This window comes from Oncorhynchus nerka, linkage group LG15, assembly GCF_034236695.1.
Source record: "Oncorhynchus nerka isolate Pitt River linkage group LG15, Oner_Uvic_2.0, whole genome shotgun sequence".
In the NCBI taxonomy this organism is placed as follows: Eukaryota; Metazoa; Chordata; class Actinopteri; order Salmoniformes; family Salmonidae; genus Oncorhynchus; species Oncorhynchus nerka.
The window spans coordinates 105,479,298-105,501,137 of record NC_088410.1 but is presented as its reverse complement, the minus strand read 5'-3'; the positions used below and the strand labels follow the sequence as shown (position 1 = coordinate 105,501,137).

The window sequence follows — 21,840 nt, the reverse complement described above, 5'->3', positions numbered from 1 at the left end:
ACTAGGGCCTGCAGGACCTGCCTTGTTGATAGTGCTGTTAAGAAGGCAGAGCAATGCTTTATTATGGACAGATTTCTACCCATCTTAGCTACTGTTGCATCAATATGTTTTTACCATAACAGTTTACAATCCAGCGTTATTCCAAGCAGTTTAGTCTCCTCAATTTCCTCATTATTCATTACAAGATTAAGTGAATGATTTGCCCCAAATACAATGCTTTGTGTTTGAAATATTTAGTACGAACTTATTTATTGCCACCCATTCTGAAACTGACTGCATCTCTTTAAGTGTTGCAGTGTTTTCACTTGCTGTAGTACCTGACCTGTATAGTGTTGAGTCATCCGCATACATAGACACACAGGCTTTACTCATAGCCAGTGGTAGGTCATTAGTAAATATTGGGAAAAAAGTAAGGGGCCTAGACAGCTGCCCTGGGGAATGCACACTTTTTTTGTAAGCTTAGATTGAAGAGAGAGCCGATAGGAGTGGCAATATCTCCTGCAGTAATTTTCCATCCAAGTTGTCATTGTTGATAGATCCCCCCCTCTTCCACACCCAATTTACATAATTTAAAGTTACAATGCTTGTCTTTCATAATTTGGTCAGTTATACTTGGATGTGTAGGTTTTGCATGTGTTGCTGGAAAGTTATGCCTAAGTCTGCTAATCTTGCCAATGAACAAAATCATTAACCCTTAGCCTACAATTTCCTCACTCTGAAGAAATCGATTTAACATTATTTAAAATCCCAGGTTGCAGGTACTGGTTACAGTTGGAAGGTTTTTCTTTAGTGGGCAGCTTGATGAAAGCCAGTCAATATTTAGGTCACCACTGGGTATTGCTACAACTGTATCATTAAAGGTATTATCCAAGTGAGTTTCAGAGAGAGAATATGTATGTCATTTGTTACAAGCAAGTAATTGATTTCATGAACCTTGTTTCTTGGGCTACATATGTTCATGTGGGCTATTTTTAGCACTTTTCTTGATTTGATTTAAATTGTTATATTGTTGTCACAGTGTGAATCAATTATACTGTTTTAAAACTTCTTTGGGCTGAGATCCCGCTAACGGGATCGATATGACAACAGCCAGTGAAAGTGCAGGGCTCCAAATTTAAAACAACAGAAATCCCATAATTAAAATTCCTCAAACATACTTTTTCACACCATTTTAAAGATACACTTCTTGTTAATCCCACCACAGTGTCCGACTTCAAATAGGCTTTACGGCGAAAGCACCACAAACGATTATGTTAAGTCACAGATAAACACAGCCATTTTTCCAGCCAATGAGAGGAGTCACAAAAATCAGAAATAAAGAGAGAATTAATCACTAACCTTTGATGATCTTCATCAGATGACACTCATAGGACTTCATGTTACACAATACATGTATGTTTTGTTCGATAATGTCAATCATTTATGTCCAAATAGCTTATTTCGTTAGCGCGTTTGGTAAATAAACCCAAACTCACAAAGCGCATTCACTAGTTGCAGACAAAATGTCAAAAAGTTGTTACAGTCCGTAGAAACATGTCAAACGACGTATAGAATCAATCTTTAGGATGTTTTTATCATAAATCTTCAATAACATTCCAATCTGAGAATTCCTTTGTCTGTAGAATTGCAATGGAACGCAGGTCGCTCTCACGTGAACGAGTGTGGCCAGCTCGTGGCTCTCTGCCAGACCTGACTCATTCCCCTCTCATTCGGCCCCACTTCACAGTAGAAGCATCAAACAAGGTTCTAAAGTCTCTTGACATATAGTGGAAGCCTTAGGAAGTGCAACATGACCAATATCCCACTGTATCTTTAATAGGGAATGAGTTGGAAAAACGACGAACCTTTCTCACTTTCTGGTTGGATTTTTTTCTCAGGTTTTTGTCTGCCATATGAGTTCTGTTATACTCACATACATCATTCAAACAGTTTTAGAAACTTCAGAGTGTTTTCTATCCAAATCTACTAATAATATGCATATATTAGCAACTGGGACTGAGTAGCAGGCAGTTTACTCTGGGCACCTTATTCATCCAAGCTACTCAATACTGCCCCCAGCCAGTTATACTGTTTTGACAGTGTGGAGCCGGTTATACTGTTTTGACAGTGTGGAGCCGGTTATACTGTTTTGACAGTGTGGAGCCGGTTATACTGTTTTGACAGTGTGGAGCCGGTTATACTGTTTTGACAGTGTGGAGCCGGTTATACTGTTTTGACAGTGTGGAGCCGGTTATACTGTTTTTCATCCTGTATGTCTCTTCTGTTCCAGGCGTCAGTTCCTGCGGATGTGCTATGTGTATGACTTCTCACTGAACGACCTGCTGGCTCCCAGTGAGTATGAGCTGTCTGAAAGAGCATCTACGCCATTTCTGTCTTCTTTATCTTACTGATGCCAAGATATTGCAGTGGAAGGGTTATTTTCACCATTTGACCTAGCAGATATTTGTCTCACATTGAGGATGTCACCTGGCTGCTGTCGGAAACTGAACGTCCATCTTGATCAAGTTCCTGCCCAACTACATTGAATTGCATCAATTAGGGATGTAACGATTCACTAACATGCATCGGTCCCAGGTTCAAATGTTTAAGATATGAGCGTGGAACCCCATACGATCCAAATGTAGCATGCAGGGTTACGAATTGCCGGTTCACTAAAAAGTTTTGCTCCAAATGCATTCTTTCTACCTTCCGGAAAATACCTCGGCGTCCTCTCATGCGGTGTTGAACTAAGCATGTAATTATATTGACAGTTATTGATCTACAAGTCATTTTGCATGCTGAACAACACCAGGCAATATCAGTAGTCAAACTGTGCACAGCTTCGCCCGCTGACCAACGAGAGGTAGGCCTATTCCTGATCTGTCACATCTGCAGGTCACCTTCAACATTCAGATTTTGGTGAAATGGCTTGCGCAAGATTAGGCTTTATTAGTTGAGTGACAATCAAAGTAATTTGCTTTAGGTATTTTTCTTATCAACATTTTTGTTGCTGTTGAAAATGGTGTTTTACCTGAATAAAAGTGCCTCTGCGGTAGCTTAGGCTACAACTCTCACCTGGCTATAGGTAAACTACATTCTACTACATTATTTTAATTGTTCAGGTTCACTATCAGCAATACTTTTGGTAGTATTGCTCGAAACAATCAGTATACATGGTATTTTTTAAATATTTTTTTTGTAGATGAGCTTTAATATTGCAAATAGATTGTATTTTCATCCATGTAATTGTCTTCATAATTTCCAATCCCCTAGATATACATATTTTTTCCCTTCTATATATGTGTGTATATGTATATATGTGTGTGTTTATATGAGAAGAAAAATAAATATATTTTCATTTATTATTTTTCCCTAACCCTACCACCCCCCAAATTGGAGTAAACTAATGAACAACAACACGTAGGCTTCTACTTCCAGCTTATACATTTTACAATGGTTATCTTTTGTTTGTTTTTAATCATTCAGCTACCCTCGACCCCAACCCCTTGCATTCGGAAACTATTCAGACCCCTTTTTCCACATTTTGTTATGTTACAGCCTTATTCTAAAATTGATTAAATAAATGTTGTTCCTACAATACCCCATAATGACAAAGAGAAAACAGGTTTTTAGAAATGTTTCCAAATGTATTAAAAGTAAAAAACAGATACCGTATTTACATAAGTATTGTAGATGTGGTTGTTACTGACAAGAAGCACATGGCTGAGCTCTTTAATCACCACTTCATTAAGTCAACATTCCTATTTGACTCAGCCATGCCTCCTTGCACGTCCAACATTTCCTCATCTCCCACCCCTTCTAATGTGACTATCCCTGATGCTTCTCCCTCTTTTTCCCCTGCCGAGCTAAAAGTTTCTCCCTGCAGGCAGTCACAGAGTCCGAGGTGCTAAAGGAGCTCCTTAAACTTGACCCCCAAAAAACATCTGGGTCAGATGGTTTAGACCCTTTCTTCTTGAGTTGGTAACGATAGGGGGGCAGCAACCTTATCTCCAACTTTTTAGCCTTTCTCTCCTTTCTGGGGAGGTTCACATTGCTTAGAAGGCAGCCACAGTTCGTCCTTTATTTAAAGGGGGAGATCAAGCTGATCCTAACTGTTATAGGGCTATTTCTATTATTCCCTGTTTATCAAAAGTGTTGGGAAAACTGGTCTAATCAACTGACTGGCTTTCTTGACTATAGTATTCTCTCGGGTATGCAATCTGGTTTCCGCTCACATTATGGATGTGTCATTGCAACCTTAAAATAACTCAATGTCACCATTGTGCTGCTATTTTTATTGACTTGGCCATAGCTTTTGATACTGTAGACCATTCCGTTCCTTTGGGCCGTTCTTCTGAGTATTGGTGTCTCTGGGGGGGGGGGTCTTTGGCCTCCAAAACAAATGGTCATGTGGTTTGGTAAAAATAATGCCCCTCTTCCCACGTGTCATTACTACCGCTGAGGGTTGAGAGCTGGAGGTAGTCACCTCATACAAGTACTTGGGAGTATGGCTAGATGGTGCACTGTCCTTCTCTCAGCACATATCAAAGCTGCAGGCTAAAGTTAAATCTAGACCTGGTTTCCTCTATCGTAATCCTTCACCCCAGCTGCCAAACTAACCTTGATTCAGATGACCATCCTACCCAGGCTAGAGTACGGAGACATAATTTATAGATCGGCAGGTAAGGGTACTCTCGAGCGGCTAGACGTTATTTACCATTTGACCATCAGATTTGTCACCAATGCTCCTTAAATGACACGTCACTGCACTCTATACTCCTCATCTCTGTATACCCATTGCAAGACCCACTGGTTGATGCTTATTTATAAAACCCTCTTAGACCTCACTCCCTCCTGAGATATCTCCTGCAGCCCTCATCTTTCACATACAATACTCGCTCTGCCAGTCACATCCTGCTAAAGGTTCCCAAAGCACACACATCCCTGGGTTGCTTGTCTTTTCAGTTCACTGCAGCTAGCGACTGGAACAAGCTGCAACACACACTAAACTCGACAGTTTTATCTCCATCTCTTCATTCAAAGACTCAATCATGGACACTCTTACTGACAGTTGTGGCTGCTTTGTGTGATGTATTGTTGTCTCTACCTTCTTGACCTTTGTGCTGTTGACTGCCCATTTAATGTTTGTACCATTTTTTGTGTGTTGCTGCCATGTTATGTTGTGTTGCTACCATGCTATGTTTCTGCCTTACTATGTTGTTGTCTTAGTTCTCTCTTTATGTAGTGTTATGCTTTCTCGTTGTGATGTGTGTTTTGTCCTATATTTGATATTGTATTTATTTATTTTAATCCCAGGCCCCCGTCCCCGCAGGCGGCCTTTTGCCTTTTGGTAGGCCGTCATTGTAAATAATAATTTGTTCCTAACTGACTTGCCTAGTTAAATTGAGCTCAGGTGCATTCTGTTTCTATTGATCATCCTTGAGATGTTTCTACAACTTGATTCACCTGTGGTAAATTCAATTGATTGGACATGATTTGGAAAGGCACACACGTCTATATAAGATCCACAGCATGTCAGAGCAAAAACCAAGCCATGTGGTCGAAGAAATTGTCCGTAGAGCTCAGAGACAGGATTGTGCCGAGGCACAGATCTGGGGAATGGTACCAAAAAATGCCTGCAGAATTGAAGGTGCCCAAGAACACAGTGGCCTCCATCATTCTTCAATGGAAGGCGTTTGGAACCACCAAGACTCTTCCTACAGTGGTGGTGCATGTCAGAGCAAAAAGCAAGCCATGAGGTCGAAGGAATTGTCCATAGAGCTCAGAGACAGTAACTTCTTAAATGGAAGAAGACTCTTCCTAGAGCGGGCTGTCCATCCAAACTGAGCAACCGGGGGAGAAGGGCTTTGGTCAGGGAGGTGACCAAGAACCCAATGGACACTCTGACAGAGCTCCAGAGTTCCTCTGTGGAGATTGGAGAACCATCCAGAAGGACAACCATCTCTGCAGCTCTCCACCAATCAGACCTTTATGGTAGAGTGGCTAGATGGAAGCCACTCCTCAGTAAAAGGCACCACAGTCCGCTTGGAGTTTGCCAATAGGCACCTAAAGACTCAGACCATGAGAAACAAGATTCTCTGGTCTGATTAAAACCAAGATGGAACTCTTTTGCCTGAATGCCAAGCATCTCGTCTGGAGGAAACCTGCCACCATCCCTACTGTGAAGCACGGTGGTGGAAGCATCATGCTGTGGGATGTTTTTCAGCGGCAGGGACTGGGAAACTAGTCAGGATCGAGGCAAAGATGAACGGAGCAAAGTACAGAGATCCTTGATGAAAACCTGCTCCAGAGCGCTCAAATAGGACAATGAGCCGAAGCACACCGCCAAGACAATGCAGGAGTGGCTTCAGGACCAGTCTCGTAATGTCCTCGAGTGGCCCAGCCAGAGCTCAGACTTGAACCCAATCGAACATCTCTGTAGAGACCTGAAAATAGCTGTGCAGCAACGCTCCCCATCCAACCTGACAGAGCTTGAGAAGATCTTCAGAGAAGAATGGGAGAAACTCCCCAGATACAGGTGTGCCAAGCTTGTAGCGTCATACCCTAGAAGACTCGAGGCGATACATCATGCAAAGCAGCCACAACCGTCAGTAAGACTGTCCATGATTGAGTCTTTGAATGAAGAGATGGAGATAAAACTGTCCAGTTTGAGTGTTTGTTGCAGCTTGTTCCAGTCGCTAGCTGCAGCGAACTGAACAGAGGAGCGACCCAGGGATGTGTGTGCTTTGGGAACCTTTAACAGAATGTGACTGGCAGAACGGGTGTTGTATGTGGAGGATGAGGGCTGCAGTAGATATCTCTTATTGGGGGAGAGTGTGACTGAGCACACAGATGAGGGTTGAGTGTGACTGAGCACAAATGAGGGTTGAGGGTGACAGAGCACAAATGAGGGTTGAGGGTGACAGAGCACAAATGAGGGTTGAGGGTGACAGAGCACAAATGAGGGTTGAGGGTGACAGCACAAATGAGGGTTGAGGGTGACAGCACAAATGAGGGTTGAGGGTGACAGAGCACAAATGAGGGTCGCACACTAGCTCACGACCTCCATCAGCAGCAGATTTTAATTTACAATGGGAAATTAATGTTTCTGCAACAAATGTTAGTGCATTTTTGCCAGGGTAGCCTAGTGGTTAGAGTGTAGAGGCGGCAGGGTAGCCTAATGGTTAGAGTGTAGAGGCTGCAGGGTAGCCTAGTGGTTAGAGTGTAGAGGCGGCAGGGTAACCTAGTGGTTAGAGTGTAGAGGCGGCAGGGTAGCCTAGTGGTTAGAGTGTAGAGGCTGCAGGGTAGCCTAGTGGTTAGAGTGTAGAGGCTGCAGGGTAGCCTAGTGGTTAGAGTGTAGAGGCGGCAGGGTAGCCTAGTGGTTAGAGTGTAGAGGCGGCAGGGTAGCCTAGTGGTTAGAGTGTAGGGGCGGCAGGGTAGCCTAGTGGTTAGAGTGTAGAGGCTGCAGGGTAGCCTAGTGGTTAGAGTGTAGAGGTGCCAGGGTAGCCTAGTGGTTAGAGTGTAGAGGCGGCAGGGTAGCCTAGTGGTTAGAGTGTAGAGGCTGCAGGGTAGCCTAGTGGTTAGAGTGTAGGGGCGGCAGGGTAGCCTAGAGTGGTTAGAGTGTAGAGGCTGCAGGGTAGCCTAGTGGTTAGAGTGTAGAGGCTGCAGGGTAGCCTAGTGGTTAGAGTGTAGAGGCTGCAGGGTAGCCTAGTGGTTAGAGTGTTGGACTAGTAACCGAAAGGTTGCAAGTTCAAATCCTCAAGCTGACAAGGTACAAATCTGTCGTTCTGCCCCTGAACAGTTAACCCACTGTTCCTAGGCCGTCATTGAAAATAAGAATTTGTTCTTAACTGACTTGCCTAGTTAAATAAAGGTAAAATAAAAAAATAAATTGCATCAATTAATTTCTTTAATCAAACCAAATAGTTTAAAACTACAACGTACCGTATTAGAGAGCCCATGTATCGAATCGTCTTGAAAGGGAAAGATGCACATCCCTGGCGTCAATCGATGGTTCTGTGCCATGTCATCGACTGTGCAGTTAGACACCAGATTGCTAATTCATATCATGTGGTTAGCTGATATGTTAAATTCCTATCCACGCCCACCACCCTTAGATAACCTTCCTATCTCCCTGTCTGTCCGTCCTTTACAGAGGTGAAGAGGACGGTGACCATCCTGAGTGGCATCATGAACTACCTTCACTTCAGGAAGCAGAGGCTTGATATGACTATGGGACACCAGGAGAGATTTGTAAGTCTGACTGAGATACATTATCCCCTACTGCTCAGTTACAACTGGGACACATTAGCCCCTACTGCTCAGTTACCACTGAGATACATTATCCCCTACTGCTCAGTTACCACTGGGACACATTATCCCCTACTGCTCAGTTACCACTGGGACACATCCCCTACTGCTCAGTTACCACTGGGACACATTATCCCCTACTGCTCAGTTACCACTGGGACACATTATCCCCTACTGCTCAGTTACAACTGGGACACATTATCCCCTACTGCTCAGTTACAACTGGGACACATTAGCCCCTACTGCTCAGTTACCACTGGGACACATTATCCCCTACTGCTCAGTTACCACTGGGACACATTATCCCCTACTGCTCAGTTACCACTGGGACACATTATCCCCTACTGCTCAGTTACCACTGGGACACATTATCCCCTACTGCTCAGTTACCACTGGGACACATTATCCCCTACTGCTCAGTTACCACTGGGACACATTATCCCCTACTGCTCAGTTACCACTGGGACACATTATCCCCTATTCTAAAATAGATTAAATAGTTTTTTTCCCCCTCATCAATCTCATCAATATCCCATAATGAGAAAGCAAAATGTTTTTATCACATTTACTTGAGTATTCAGACCCTTCAACATGCATACAAATGATTCCAAAAAGTTTCTGAGTCAATGTTTTTTTTATTAATCCTCATGTTGTCTAATATCTAAATAAATGATCATATTTCAGACGGATATTACTATGTTCAATAGCAAAAAAAGAACAAAGAGCGCGCCCACGTTCACGCGCGCAAAAAGACTTGGAACGACCACAAATAGTTCTTCATTAAAAAAAAAATAAAGAAACAAGCCTAAAACCTTGTATAAAGACTGTTGACATCTACTGGAAGCCAAAGGAACTGCAATCTGGGAGGTGGAAATGAGATCTTTCAATAGCATTGCATTGGAAGTCATTCTGAGCTCCCCAAAAAAGAATTCCGGATCAATTTTCCTCTGATTTTTGCCTGCCATATCAGTTCTGTTATACTCCCAGACATTATTTTAACAGTTTTAGAAACTTTAGAGTTTTCTATCCAATTCTACCAATTATATGCATGTCCTAGCTTCTGGGCCTGAGTAACAGGCAGTTTACTTTGGGCACGTCAGACAGGCGGAAATTCAGGAAAGTAGCCTTACTCGCAGAGGTTAACTACATATGCAGGTAAACAAAAAATATACTCCTGTGTATTGTATTTTAAGGAAGGCATTGATGTTTATGGTACATTTGTGCAACGATTGTGCTTTTGTTAAATCATCACTCGTTTGGCGAAGTCGAAGTAGGCTGTGATTCGACGATAAATTAACAGGCACCGCATCGATTATATGCAACGCAGGACAAGCTAGTTAACCTGGTAATATCATCAACCATGTGTAGTTAACTAGTGATTATGATTGATTGTTTTTTTTTATAAGATAAGTTTAATGCTAGCTAGCAACTTACCTTGGCTCCTTGCAGCCAAAAGGTCCTTTTGACACTGCACTCGCGTAACAGGTGGTCAACCTGCCACACAGTCTCCTCGTGGATTGCAATGTAATTGGCCATAACCGGTGTCCAAAAAGGCTGATTACGAATTGTTATGAAATCAGCCCTAATTAATCTGCTGACCTCTGGTACGGTAGGTTAGGGTGGTATATGGCACGGTAGCGTAGTGTGAAGGGTACGGTAGTGTTGTGTGAATGGTACTGTAGGGTATGGTAGGGTTGTGTGAAGGGCAGGGTACGGTAGGGTACAGTAGTGTGAAGGGTATGGTAGTGTGAAGGGTATGGTAACAGTAGTGTGTTCTCGTTGTTTCAGAGAGAAGACATGGACAAGCTTCAGGCTTACTCACGAGGAACTAAAGACGCTCAGAAGAAAATGGACAAGCTGACGTAAGTGTTGAACGAGTGAAGGAGAGGATGCCACAAGACTATTGAGATGCGGCCCTGGAAGATGAAACGATCTGTAGTGCATTAGACTATTGAGATGCGGCCCTGGAAGATGAAACGATCTGTTGTCCCTCTGACTCCTCTCTCCAGTACCATCCCCCCAGAGCAGCAGGCTGAAGCGAGGGAATTGGACTCTGCTCTGTCTGACCTGCAGACCAACACCATGCACCAATACCAGGAAGTGGTAGGTACTGTACAGTACTCCACCAGGTCATATTCATTAGGTACTGAAGATAGGAAACACTGTCACCACTGATGAATCCACCATAATTGAGAATTTCAATAAGCATTTTTCTACGGCTGGCCATGCTTTCCACCTGGCAACTCCTACCCCGGTCAATAGCACTGCACCCCCAACAGCAACTCGCCCAAGCCTTCCCCATTTCTCCTTCTCCCAAATCCATTCGGCTGAAGTTCTGAAAGAGCTGAAAAATCTGGACCCCTACAAATCAGCCGGGCTAGACAATCTGGACCCTTTCTTTCTAAAATTATCTGCCGAAATTGTTGCCACCCCTATTACTAGCCTGTTCAACCTCTCTTTCGTGTCATCTGAGATTCCCAAAGATTGGAAAGCAGCTGCGGTCATCCCCCTCTTCAAAGGGGGGGACACTCTTGACCCAAACTGCTACAGACCTATATCTATCCTACCATGCCTTTCTAAGGTCTTCGAAAGCCAAGTCAACAAACAGATTACCGACCATTTCGAATCTCACCATACCTTCTCTGCTATGCAATCTGGTTTCAGAGCTGGTCATGGGTGCACCTCAGCCACGCTCAAGGTCCTAAACGATATCTTAACCGCCATCGATAAGAAACATTACTGTGCAGCCGTATTCATTGATCTGGCCAAGGCTTTCGACTCTGTCAACCACCACATCCTCATCGGCAGACTCGACAGCCTTGGTTTCTCAAATGATTGCCTCGCCTGGTTCACCAACTACTTCTCTGATAGAGTTCAGTGTGTCAAAACGGAGGGTCTGCTGTCCGGACCTCTGGCAGTCTCTCTGGCAGTCTCTCTTTGTATACATCAATGAGGTCGCTCTTGCTGCTGGTGAGTCTCTGATCCACCTCTACGCAGACGACACCATTCTGTATACTTCCGGCCCTTCTTTGGACACTGTGTTAACAACCCTCCAGGCAAGCTTCAATGCCATACAACTCTCCTTCCGTGGGCTCCAATTGCTCTTAAATACAAGTAAAACTAAATGCATGCTCTTCAACTGATCGCTACCTGCACCTACCCGCCTGTCCAACATCACTACTCTGGACGGCTCTGACTTAGAATACGTGGACAACTACAAATACTTAGGTGTCTGGTTAGACTGTAAACTCTCCTTCCAGACCCATATCAAACATCTCCAATCCAAAGTTAAATCTAGAATTGGCTTCCTATTTCGCAACAAAGCATCCTTCACTCATGCTGCCAAACATACCCTTGTAAAATTGACCATCCTACCAATCCTCGACATTGGCGATGTCATTTACAAAATAGCCTCCAATACCCTACTCAACAAATTGGATGCAGTCTATCACAGTGCAATCCGTTTTGTCACCAAAGCCCCATATACTACCCACCATTGCGACCTGTACGCTCTCGTTGGCTGGCCCTCGCTTCATACTCGTCGCCAAACCCACTGGCTCCATGTCATCTACAAGACCCTGCTAGGTAAAGTCCCCCTTATCTCAGCTCGCTGGTCACCATAGCATCTCCCACCTGTAGCACACGCTCCAGCAGGTATATCTCTAGTCACCCCCAAAACCAATTCTTTCTTTGGCCGCCTCTCCTTCCAGTTCTCTGCTGCCAATGACTGGAACGAACTACAAAAATCTCTGAAACTGGAAACACTTATCTCCCTCACTTGCTTTAAGCACCAACTGTCAGAGCATCTTACAGATTACTGCACCTGTACATAGCCCACCTATAATTTAGCCCAAACAACTACCTCTTTCCCAACTGTATTTAATTTATTTATTTATTTTGCTCCTTTGCACCCCATTATTTTTATTTCTACTTTGCACATTCTTCCATTGCAAAACTACCATTCCAGTGTTTTACTTGCTATATTGTATTTACTTTGCCACCATGGCCTTTTTTGCCTTTACCTCCCTTCTCACCTCATTTGCTCACATTGTATATAGACTTGTTTTTTTTACTGTATTATTGACTGTATGTTTGTTTTACTCCATGTGTAACTCTGTGTCGTTGTATGTGTCGAACTGCTTTGCTTTATCTTGGCCAGGTCGCAATTGTAAATGAGAACTTGTTCTCAACTTGCTTACCTGGTTAAATAAAGGTGAAATAAATAAATAAAAAAGGTACCATACAGAACAAAAGACAACTGGGGAGGAACTATGTGGACTTGTTCAAGAAGAAACCTTTATGTTTCGTTTCAGAATGCTATCAATGAGAATATTGCAGAGTGGAAATCGGACATGGCAGAGAAGTCCCAAAAATTGGTACGTTATGATCAAGCTGAAGAATGCATTGAAATGTTAACATGATTATCCTACGACTAAAATGTGTGTCTGTCAGACCCAGTTGAAGGTTGATGTGGCCACTCTAAAGGAGAACATTGGTAAGCTAAAGTCTCAGATCGTTGAGTCTCCTGAAGAGATGAAGATTCAGATGGAGAAGATGAAGGAAAACGTGAAGAACATCAAGCTGGCCATCGAGACGGCAGACGAGCGTCTGGTAGGGCTGCAGAGTAATGTCCAGGGTGTGACTCACAGCGAGGCTGACATCCAGCTGATATTTAAACTACTGCAGGACCTCCAGAGCTCCATGAACAAGACCCAACAGCACCAGGAAGAGGTTAGTACTGTTGTTGTTGTTGTTAGACCCAACAGCACCAGGAAGAGGTTAGTACTGTTGTTGTTGTTAGACCCAACAGCACCAGGAAGAGGTTAGTACTGTTGTTGTTAGACCCAACAGCACCAGGAAGAGGTTAGTAATGTTGTTAGACCCAACAGCACCAGGAAGAGGTTAGTACTGTAGTTGTTGTTAGACCCAACAGCACCAGGAAGAGGTTAGTACTGTAGTTGTTGTTAGACCCAACAGCACCAGGAAGAGGTTAGTATTGTTGTTGTTGTTAGACCCAACAGCACCAGGAAGAGGTTAGTACTGTTGTTGTTGTTAGACCCAACAGCACCAGGAAGAGGTTAGTACTGTTGTTGTTGTTAGACCCAACAGCACCAGGAAGAGGTTAGTATTGTTGTTGTTGTTAGACCCAACAGCACCAGGAAGAGGTTAGTACTGTTGTTGTTAGACCCAACAGCACCAGGAAGAGGTTAGTACTGTTGTTAGACCCAACAGCACCAGGAAGAGGTTAGTACTGTTGTTGTTGTTAGACCCAACAGCACCAGGAAGAGGTTAGTACTGTAGTTGTTAGACCCAACAGCACCAGGAAGAGGTTAGTACTGTAGTTGTTAGACCCAACAGCACCAGGAAGAGGTTAGTATTGTTGTTGTTGTTAGACCCAACAGCACCAGGAAGAGGTTAGTACTGTTGTTGTTAGACCCAACAGCACCAGGAAGAGGTTAGTACTGTTAGACCCAACAGCACCAGGAAGAGGTTAGTACTGTTGTTGTTAGACCCAACAGCACCAGGAAGAGGTTAGTACTGTTGTTGTTGTTAGACCCAACAGCACCAGGAAGAGGTTAGTACTGTTGTTGTTAGACCCAACAGCACCAGGAAGAGGTTAGTACTGTTGTTGTTGTTAGACCCAACAGCACCAGGAAGAGGTTAGTACTGTTGTTGTTGTTAGACCCAACAGCACCAGGAAGAGGTTAGTATTGTTGTTGTTGTTAGACCCAACAGCACCAGGAAGAGGTTAGTACTGTTGTTGTTAGACCCAACAGCACCAGGAAGAGGTTAGTACTGTTAGACCCAACAGCACCAGGAAGAGGTTAGTACTGTTGTTGTTGTTAGACCCAACAGCACCAGGAAGAGGTTAGTACTGTTGTTAGACCCAACAGCACCAGGAAGAGGTTAGTACTGTTGTTGTTGTTAGACCCAACAGCACCAGGAAGAGGTTAGTACTGTTGTTGTTGTTAGACCCAACAGCACCAGGAAGAGGTTAGTACTGTTGTTAGACCCAACAGCACCAGGAAGAGGTTAGTACTGTTGTTGTTGTTAGACCCAACAGCACCAGGAAGAGGTTAGTACTGTTGTTGTTGTTAGACCCAACAGCACCAGGAAGAGGTTAGTACTGTTGTTAGACCCAACAGCACCAGGAAGAGGTTAGTACTGTTGTTAGACCCAACAGCACCAGGAAGAGGTTAGTACTGTTGTTGTTGTTAGACCCAACAGCACCAGGAAGAGGTTAGTACTGTTGTTGTTGTTAGACCCAACAGCACCAGGAAGAGGTTAGTACTGTTGATGTTAGACCCAACAGCACCAGGAAGAGGTTAGTACTGTTGTTGTTAGACCCAACAGCACCAGGAAGAGGTTAGTACTGTTGTTGTTGTTAGACCCAACAGCACCAGGAAGAGGTTAGTACTGTTGTTGTTAGACCCAACAGCACCAGGAAGAGGTTAGTACTGTTGTTGTTGTTAGACCCAACAGCACCAGGAAGAGGTTAGTACTGTTGTTGTTGTTAGACCCAACAGCACCAGGAAGAGGTTAGTATTGTTGTTGTTGTTAGACCCAACAGCACCAGGAAGAGGTTAGTACTGTTGTTGTTGTTAGACCCAACAGCACCAGGAAGAGGTTAGTACTGTTGTTGTTAGACCCAACAGCACCAGGAAGAGGTTAGTACTGTTAGACCCAACAGCACCAGGAAGAGGTTAGTACTGTTGTTGTTGTTAGACCCAACAGCACCAGGAAGAGGTTAGTACTGTTGTTGTTGTTAGACCCAACAGCACCAGGAAGAGGTTAGTACTGTTGTTGTTGTTAGACCCAACAGCACCAGGAAGAGGTTAGTACTGTTGTTAGACCCAACAGCACCAGGAAGAGGTTAGTACTGTTGTTGTTAGACCCAACAGCACCAGGAAGAGGTTAGTACTGTTGTTGTTGTTAGACCCAACAGCACCAGGAAGAGGTTAGTACTGTTGTTAGACCCAACAGCACCAGGAAGAGGTTAGTACTGTTGTTGTTGTTAGACCCAACAGCACCAGGAAGAGGTTAGTACTGTTGTTGTTGTTAGACCCAACAGCACCAGGAAGAGGTTAGTACTGTTGATGTTAGACCCAACAGCACCAGGAAGAGGTTAGTACTGTTGTTGTTAGACCCAACAGCACCAGGAAGAGGTTAGTACTGTTGTTAGACCCAACAGCTCCAGTACCGCTGTGTACTGTGTTACTGTCCAACTGTGTTACTGTGTTACTGTCCTACTGTGTTACTGTCATACTGTGTTACTGTCCTACTGTGTTACTGTTCCTACTGTGTTACTGTCCTACTGGGTGCACAAACAAAAGAGCTTACATGAAGCATTGAGTAAATGTTATTAAACTTGGACCTCAAATGTAATGCTTTTGCCGTCTGAGGTGCAATAGGCTAAGGTGTGTGTGTGTGGGGGTGTGTGTAGGCCCAGGCTCTGGTGTGTGTGTATGAGGCACAGCAGAAGGAACTGAAGAACCATGGTGTGGAGGAGGGCCAGCTGAAGAGATCTTTAGGGATGAAGATGGACAAGGAGTCCAAACAACATATACGACGACAGAAGAAGAAGGAGATTAAGGATCAATACATTGAGGATGTACTAGGGTAGGAGAGGGGAACGAGTAGGGGAGGAGAAGAGTAGATGAGGGGAGGAGAAGAGAAGAGTAGGGAGGGGGGAGAAGAGTAGGGAGGGGGAGGAGAAAAGAAGATGAGGGGAGGAGAAGAGTAGATGAGGGGAGGAGAAGAGTAGATGAGGGGAGGAGAAGAGTAGATGAGGGGAGGAGAAGAGTAGAGAGGGGAAGAGAAGATGAGGGGAGGAGAAGAGAAGATGAGGGGAGGAGAAGAGTAGATGAGGGGAGGAGAAGAGTAGGGAGGGGGGAAGAGTAGATGAGGGGAGGAGAAGAGTAGATGAGGGGAGGAGAAGAGTAGATGAGGGGAGGAGAAGAGTAGAGAGGGGAGGAGAAGAGTAGAGAGGGGAGGAGAAGAGTAGAGAGGGGAGGGAGAGAAGATGAGGGGAGAGAAGATGAGGGGAGGAGAAGAGAGGGGAGGAGAAGAGTAGATGAGGGGAGGAGAAGAGTAGATGAGGGGAGGAGAAGAGTAGGGAGGGAGGAGAAGAGTAGGGAGGGGGGGAGAGAAGGAGGTGAGGCGAAGAGTAGGGAGAAGAGAAGTGTGGGGAGGAGAAGAGAAGAGTAGGGAGGGGAGGAGAAGAGAAGAGAAGTAGAGAGGGGAGGAGAAGTGTGGGGGGGGAAGAGGGGAGGAGAGGAGTAGGGAGGGGAGGAGAACAGAAGAGAAGAGTAGAGAGGGGAGGAGAAGAGTAGGGAGGGGAGGGGAAGAGAAGAGGAGGGTGGAGGAGTATGCTTAAATGAAATATGTGTGTCTCTATAGTCAGTGTGACAATGTTCACCAGAAGAGGGAGCAGATAGCGGACCAGATCCAGGAGAGAGACAGAGATTCTCAACACCTCCGCAGTCAGATGACCAACCTGAGGGACACCTGCAGTCAGGAGACTGAGAAAGCACAGGTAACACACCACAGGCACAACATAAATGTCTAGATGACCAACCTGAGGGACACCTGCAGTCAGGAGACTGAGAAAGCACAGGTAACACACCACAGGCACAACATAAATGTCTAGATGACCAACCTGAGGGACACCTGCAGTCAGGAGACGGAGAGAGCTCAGGTACTGTATATCTACACACCTTACATGTATAATATCTATAGTGTGAGGTATGTAGTTAAACAGTGTCATATATATATTGTATCTACACACCTTACAGGTATAATATCTATAGTGTGAGGTATGTAGTTAAACAGTGTCATATATATATATAGTGTAATATATATATATTGTATCTACACACCTTACAGGTTGGCAGGTCTGAATATGAATGCATTTTGCAACACAATTTTAAGTCCAAGTACACTGGTGCAATATCAACCTTGACACTGAACCAATCACCTTTTCATATTTCTCTATATGGCCACCAGGACCTGTTTGATCGTCTGCTGGCAGCTCTGGATCACTTCCATAAACGCATACAGAACCACGTCGTCGAGGGCAACAACGACATCGTCAAGATGACGGCTAACTTCTAACCCAGTGTAGTTGACTTCTCCACATCTGTCATTAGTTTAGCTCTGCTAACTTCTAACCCAGTGTAGTTGACTTCTCCACATCTGTCATTAGCTCAGCTCTGCTAACTTCTAACCCAGTGTAGTTGACTTCTCCACATCTGTCATTAGCTCAGCTCTGCTAACTTCTAACCCAGTGTAGTTGACTTCTCTCCATGTCTTATTTTGGTAACATACAAACATGCAACTTTTATTTGTGAATAAAAATATCTATTCTCACTCTGCGGCGTCACCATCTGTTAATGTTTATTCATGTGACCACTTTTCAATTTTGTATATTAGACAAAACGATTGAATAGCATGACTATATAATTAGATGGTGCCGGAGGAGATAGCTGCTGTTTTACGGTCTCCAAACCAATTGTGTTTTTTTGTGTAATTTGTAACTTATGTGTGCATTACTAGGACCTGAGAGGGCGGTACCCTCTCGGGTCCTGGAATCCGAAAAGGGAGATATGGAGAACTAAAAGAGGGAAGTGGGAGTTTGAATTATTTTGCTAATAATATGGTGTGCTGCCCTGAATGACGGGACGCCACTGCTGTTACCTATGGATTTTTAGGTTTCAAACCGTCCAGTTGGTGGCGGCAAAACACTTTTCTTTAGTGTAGCCCGCCATAAAACCCACAGAAAGAAGAAGCAGCAGCAGAATCTTCCTGTTTTTGTGGTTTTATTTTGAGATTTGCTCCCTGCAATTATGTGTTTGCCCAGTTTTGAGGTGCGTCTGTGCAAACTGGTGAGACATGAGAACACCTTTACAACTCTTTGATGCGGTCATATTCTGACAAGCAGCATCAAAAGACAACAGCTGGAGGGATATGTCACAGATCTCATCAAATCAAAATCTATTTATATAGCCCTTCTTACATCAGCTGATATCTCAAAGTGCTGTACAGAAACCCAGCCTAAAATCCCAAACAGCAAGTAATGCAGGTGTAGAAGCACGGTGGCTAGGAAACAGTCCCAGTCACATTCTGGCTGTGCCGGGTGGAAATTAGAACACGGCCAAGATGTTCATTGATGACCAGCAGGGTCAAATAATAATCACAGTAGTTGTCGAGGGTGAAACAAGTCAGCACCTCCGGAGTAAATGTCAGTTGGCTTTTCATAGCCGTTCATTGAGAGTATCTCTATCGCTCCTGCTGTCTCTAGAGAGTTGAAAACAGCAGGTCTGGGACAGGTAGCACATCCGGTGAACATGAAATTTGAACACCGATATCAAAGAAATATTGAGAAAGATTTGGATTTGGGGCCGGTGTGTTCTCAATCTGAAATGGGTGAAGGAGAAGAGTGGGGCCGCAGTGTGTGTTTGTGGTCTTACGTTCAGCTGACCTGCTTTTCTGGAAAGAAGAAATTCTGAGTGGGAAATTTTCAGTGCCTGTGTTGTGTCAAATCATACATATTAGCAGGGCTAGTTCAAACATCTGAAAACAGCCACTGTGGTGTGTTAATGATTAGCAGATGTTTATGAAATCAGTTCTTTTGGGTAAACATTTTAGCTCAACGGAGACCATGGAGATGTTTCAAGATTGCTTGCAATGTATTCTATTGTTTTGGCCATCTGCTTGTAGGGGTGGGGGGGTGTATGTGTGTTTTGGACAGAGCAGAGCACTGAGGGCCCATCTACAGGTGGTTCATTGCCCCTTGGTTCATCATCTCACCAGCCTGGATCATCACCTCTCCAAAGCCCAGGCCCTTCTCACCAACACCCAACCCACGGTCCAGGCGAACCCGTGTTCCCTGCCCTGCAACTCCATCAACCTCTGACCCATCTCCCCGACCCAGCCACAATGACCGGAAGAGGAAGACCGCTGAGGATCCTTTGGCCACTGCAGCAGGAGTTACAGAAACAGCAGCAGCGTCCAGCTAAGGCTACGACAATTTTCACAAAACCACTTGTTGCAATTTTGACGAGGCTCTCTTGTTCAGATATCGGTAAGTGGACTGGAGGCAGGGCATGAAAGGGATAACAAATCTAGTTGTTTGTGTCATCCGTTTTGGGAAAGTATCTGCGTAACTGAGCACCCAACTCACTCAGGTGCTTCACTACATCACATGACATTGTCCGTAAACTCGAGTTCATTTGCACGTAAAAAATCACACAATGATGGAAAGACCTGTGTGTTGTCCTTGTTATTTAAAAAAAAATATTTAACCTTTATTTAACCAGGTAGGCAAGTTGAGAACAAGTTCTCATTTACAATTGCGACCTGGCCAAGATAAAGCAAAGCAGTTCGACAGATACAACGACACAGAGTTACACGGAGTAAAACAAACATACAGTCAATAATACAGTATAAACAAGTCTATATTCGATGAGAGCAAATTAGGTGAGAAGGGAGGTAAAGGCAAAAAAAGGCCATGGTGGCAAAGTAAATACAATCTAGCAAGTAAAACACTGGAATGGTAGTTTTGCAATGGAAGAATGTGCAAAGTAGAAATAAAAATAATGGGGTGCAAAGGAGCTAAATAAATCAATTAAATACAGTTGGGAAAGAGGTAGTTGTTTGGGCTAAATTATAGGTGGGCTATGTACAGGTGCAGTGATCTGTGAGCTGCTCTGACAGTTGGTGCTTAAAGCTAGTGAGGGAGATAAGTGTTTCCAATTTAAGAGATTTTTGTAGTTCGTTCCAGTCATTGGCAGCAGAGAACTGGAAGGAGAGGCGGCCAAAGAAAGAATTGGTTTTGGGGGTGACTAGAGAGATATACCTGCTGGAGCGCGTGCTACAGATGGGTGCAGCTATGGTGACCAGCGAGCTGAGATAAGGGGGGACTTTACCTAGCAGGGTCTTGTAGATGACATGGAGTGGGGTTGTGGGTTTGGCGAGGAGTATGAAGCGAGGGCCAGCCAACGAGAGTGTACAGGTCGCAATGGTGGGTAGTATATGGGGCTTTGGTGACAAAACGGATTGCACTGTGATAGACTGCATCCAATTTGTTGAGTAGGGTATTGGAGGCTATTTTGTAAACACTGTAATAACATGTGACTATTACACTGTAATAACACCTGTACATGTGACTATTAAACACTGTAATAACACCTGTAACCCTGTACATGTGACTATTAAACACTGTACCCTGTAATAACACCTGTAACCCTGTACATGTGACTATTACACTGTAATAACACCTGTAACCCTGTACATGTGACTATTACCTGTAACACTGACTATTACATAACACCTGTAACCCTGTACATGTGACTATTAAACACTGTACCCTGTAATAACACCTGTAACCCTGTACATGTGACTATTACACTGTAATAACACCTGTAACCCTGTACATGTGACTATTAAACACTGTAATAACACCTGTAACCCTGTACATGTGACTATTCCACTGTAATAACACCTGTAACCCTGTACATGTGACTATTAAACACTGAATCTAAATATCTGAATCCGAGCTGCCACATGGATGGCGCCAATCCAGGGAAGCTGCAGGACATGCTGAAGGATCGACCAATGAAATACTTTCTCAGAAAGCCTGGCCTCACCTCACCAGCCACTCTAGTCAGACTGTTTTCTCTGCTACCACATGGCAAGCAGTACCGGAGCGCCAAGTCTAGGTCCGAAAGGCTTCTTAACAGCTTTGTTGATGAGATCACGTTGTTTGCCCTGGGACCGTTCCTGGACCCGTCTGAGCTAGGACGACAACACCATCCCGCAACAACTTTCCTTCCACAACAAGCATCACGGCACGTACCCTCACAACCTTTAACATACAGACTAACATTATGTTCACAAGATAATCATAACAGTAGAGACATAAAGATGACTTCAAAATTATCGATTAGAAATGGGAAATAGGGTCTGTAACCGATGGCTATAGGAGCCGTCTCAGGTCTATCCAGCCTAAAGGCCCATAATACATAAGTGTGATGTCACTTCCTGCAGGGAGTTCCTGAAGCAGAGGTCCTTTCAGTACTAGAGGTTGGCTCCGCCCCTATCAGAAGAGGAGAGTCCATATCTACTAGAAACCCACCACCCCCTATGACATCAGACAGTCAGCCGGCCAATGACAGCCAGCCAGGGATGTCACCTTGAGTCCCAAATGGCCCCACATTCCCTACATGATGCACGACTTATTGTTCAGGGAACAGGGTACCATCTCGGACCAACATCAGACTGAAACCACACTATGAATACAAGAAGCACTTTGGATGAAAGAAATCAACACTTTAATAGAATAAATGGCCAGTAACCTACAACCACTGTTCACTTCAACCAAAGTACCATCAGTAAAACAAGGTCATTATATTCAATCGTAGTTATAAATGATATACAGAATTAAATTAACATCATATCAAGAGTTGCTTCAGAACTGAGGAGTTAGTTATTGCTAGTTAACAATACAAAAGTAGAGGCATGTAGCCATGGATGGAAATGTAGGGTCACAGG

General features: G+C 44.2%; 2 protein-coding genes and 1 long non-coding RNA gene across 7 annotated transcripts in view; 2 read left to right on the top strand and 1 right to left on the bottom strand.

Moving 5' to 3' along the window:
* Nucleotides 1–17,658, top strand: part of nuf2 (UF2 component of NDC80 kinetochore complex) — a 30,304-nt gene extending 12,646 nt beyond the window's left edge. The window contains exons 5-13 of the mRNA XM_065002125.1: nucleotides 2,270–2,331; nucleotides 8,135–8,232; nucleotides 10,078–10,151; nucleotides 10,299–10,392; nucleotides 12,603–12,665; nucleotides 12,742–13,020; nucleotides 15,734–15,909; nucleotides 16,690–16,825; nucleotides 17,296–17,658. Of these exons, the coding sequence (XP_064858197.1) occupies nucleotides 2,270–2,331; nucleotides 8,135–8,232; nucleotides 10,078–10,151; nucleotides 10,299–10,392; nucleotides 12,603–12,665; nucleotides 12,742–13,020; nucleotides 15,734–15,909; nucleotides 16,690–16,825; nucleotides 17,296–17,403 (1,090 nt within the window). The 3' untranslated portion in view covers nucleotides 17,404–17,658. The remainder of the gene's footprint in view (nucleotides 1–2,269; nucleotides 2,332–8,134; nucleotides 8,233–10,077; nucleotides 10,152–10,298; nucleotides 10,393–12,602; nucleotides 12,666–12,741; nucleotides 13,021–15,733; nucleotides 15,910–16,689; nucleotides 16,826–17,295) is intronic.
* LOC135560272 (uncharacterized) lies at nucleotides 13,032–15,727 on the top strand. Of its 2 annotated transcripts, none has more exons than XR_010458870.1 (3): nucleotides 13,032–13,454; nucleotides 13,496–13,703; nucleotides 13,821–15,727. It is a non-coding gene; the product is annotated as an uncharacterized LOC135560272 (long non-coding RNA). The 2 variants fall into 2 exon arrangements; XR_010458869.1 differs by having other exon boundaries at nucleotides 13,032–13,703; nucleotides 13,821–14,872; nucleotides 15,163–15,727.
* Nucleotides 17,659–21,603: 3,945 nt separating the features above from the next.
* acad9 (acyl-CoA dehydrogenase family, member 9) overlaps nucleotides 21,604–21,840 on the bottom strand; it is a 55,559-nt gene continuing 55,322 nt past the window's right edge. For all 4 annotated transcript variants that reach the window (XM_065002122.1, XM_065002121.1, XM_065002123.1 and 1 more), the window contains one exon: nucleotides 21,604–21,840. This exon is cut by the window's right edge and continues 252 nt beyond it. The gene's annotated coding sequence lies outside the window, so the exon portion shown is untranslated.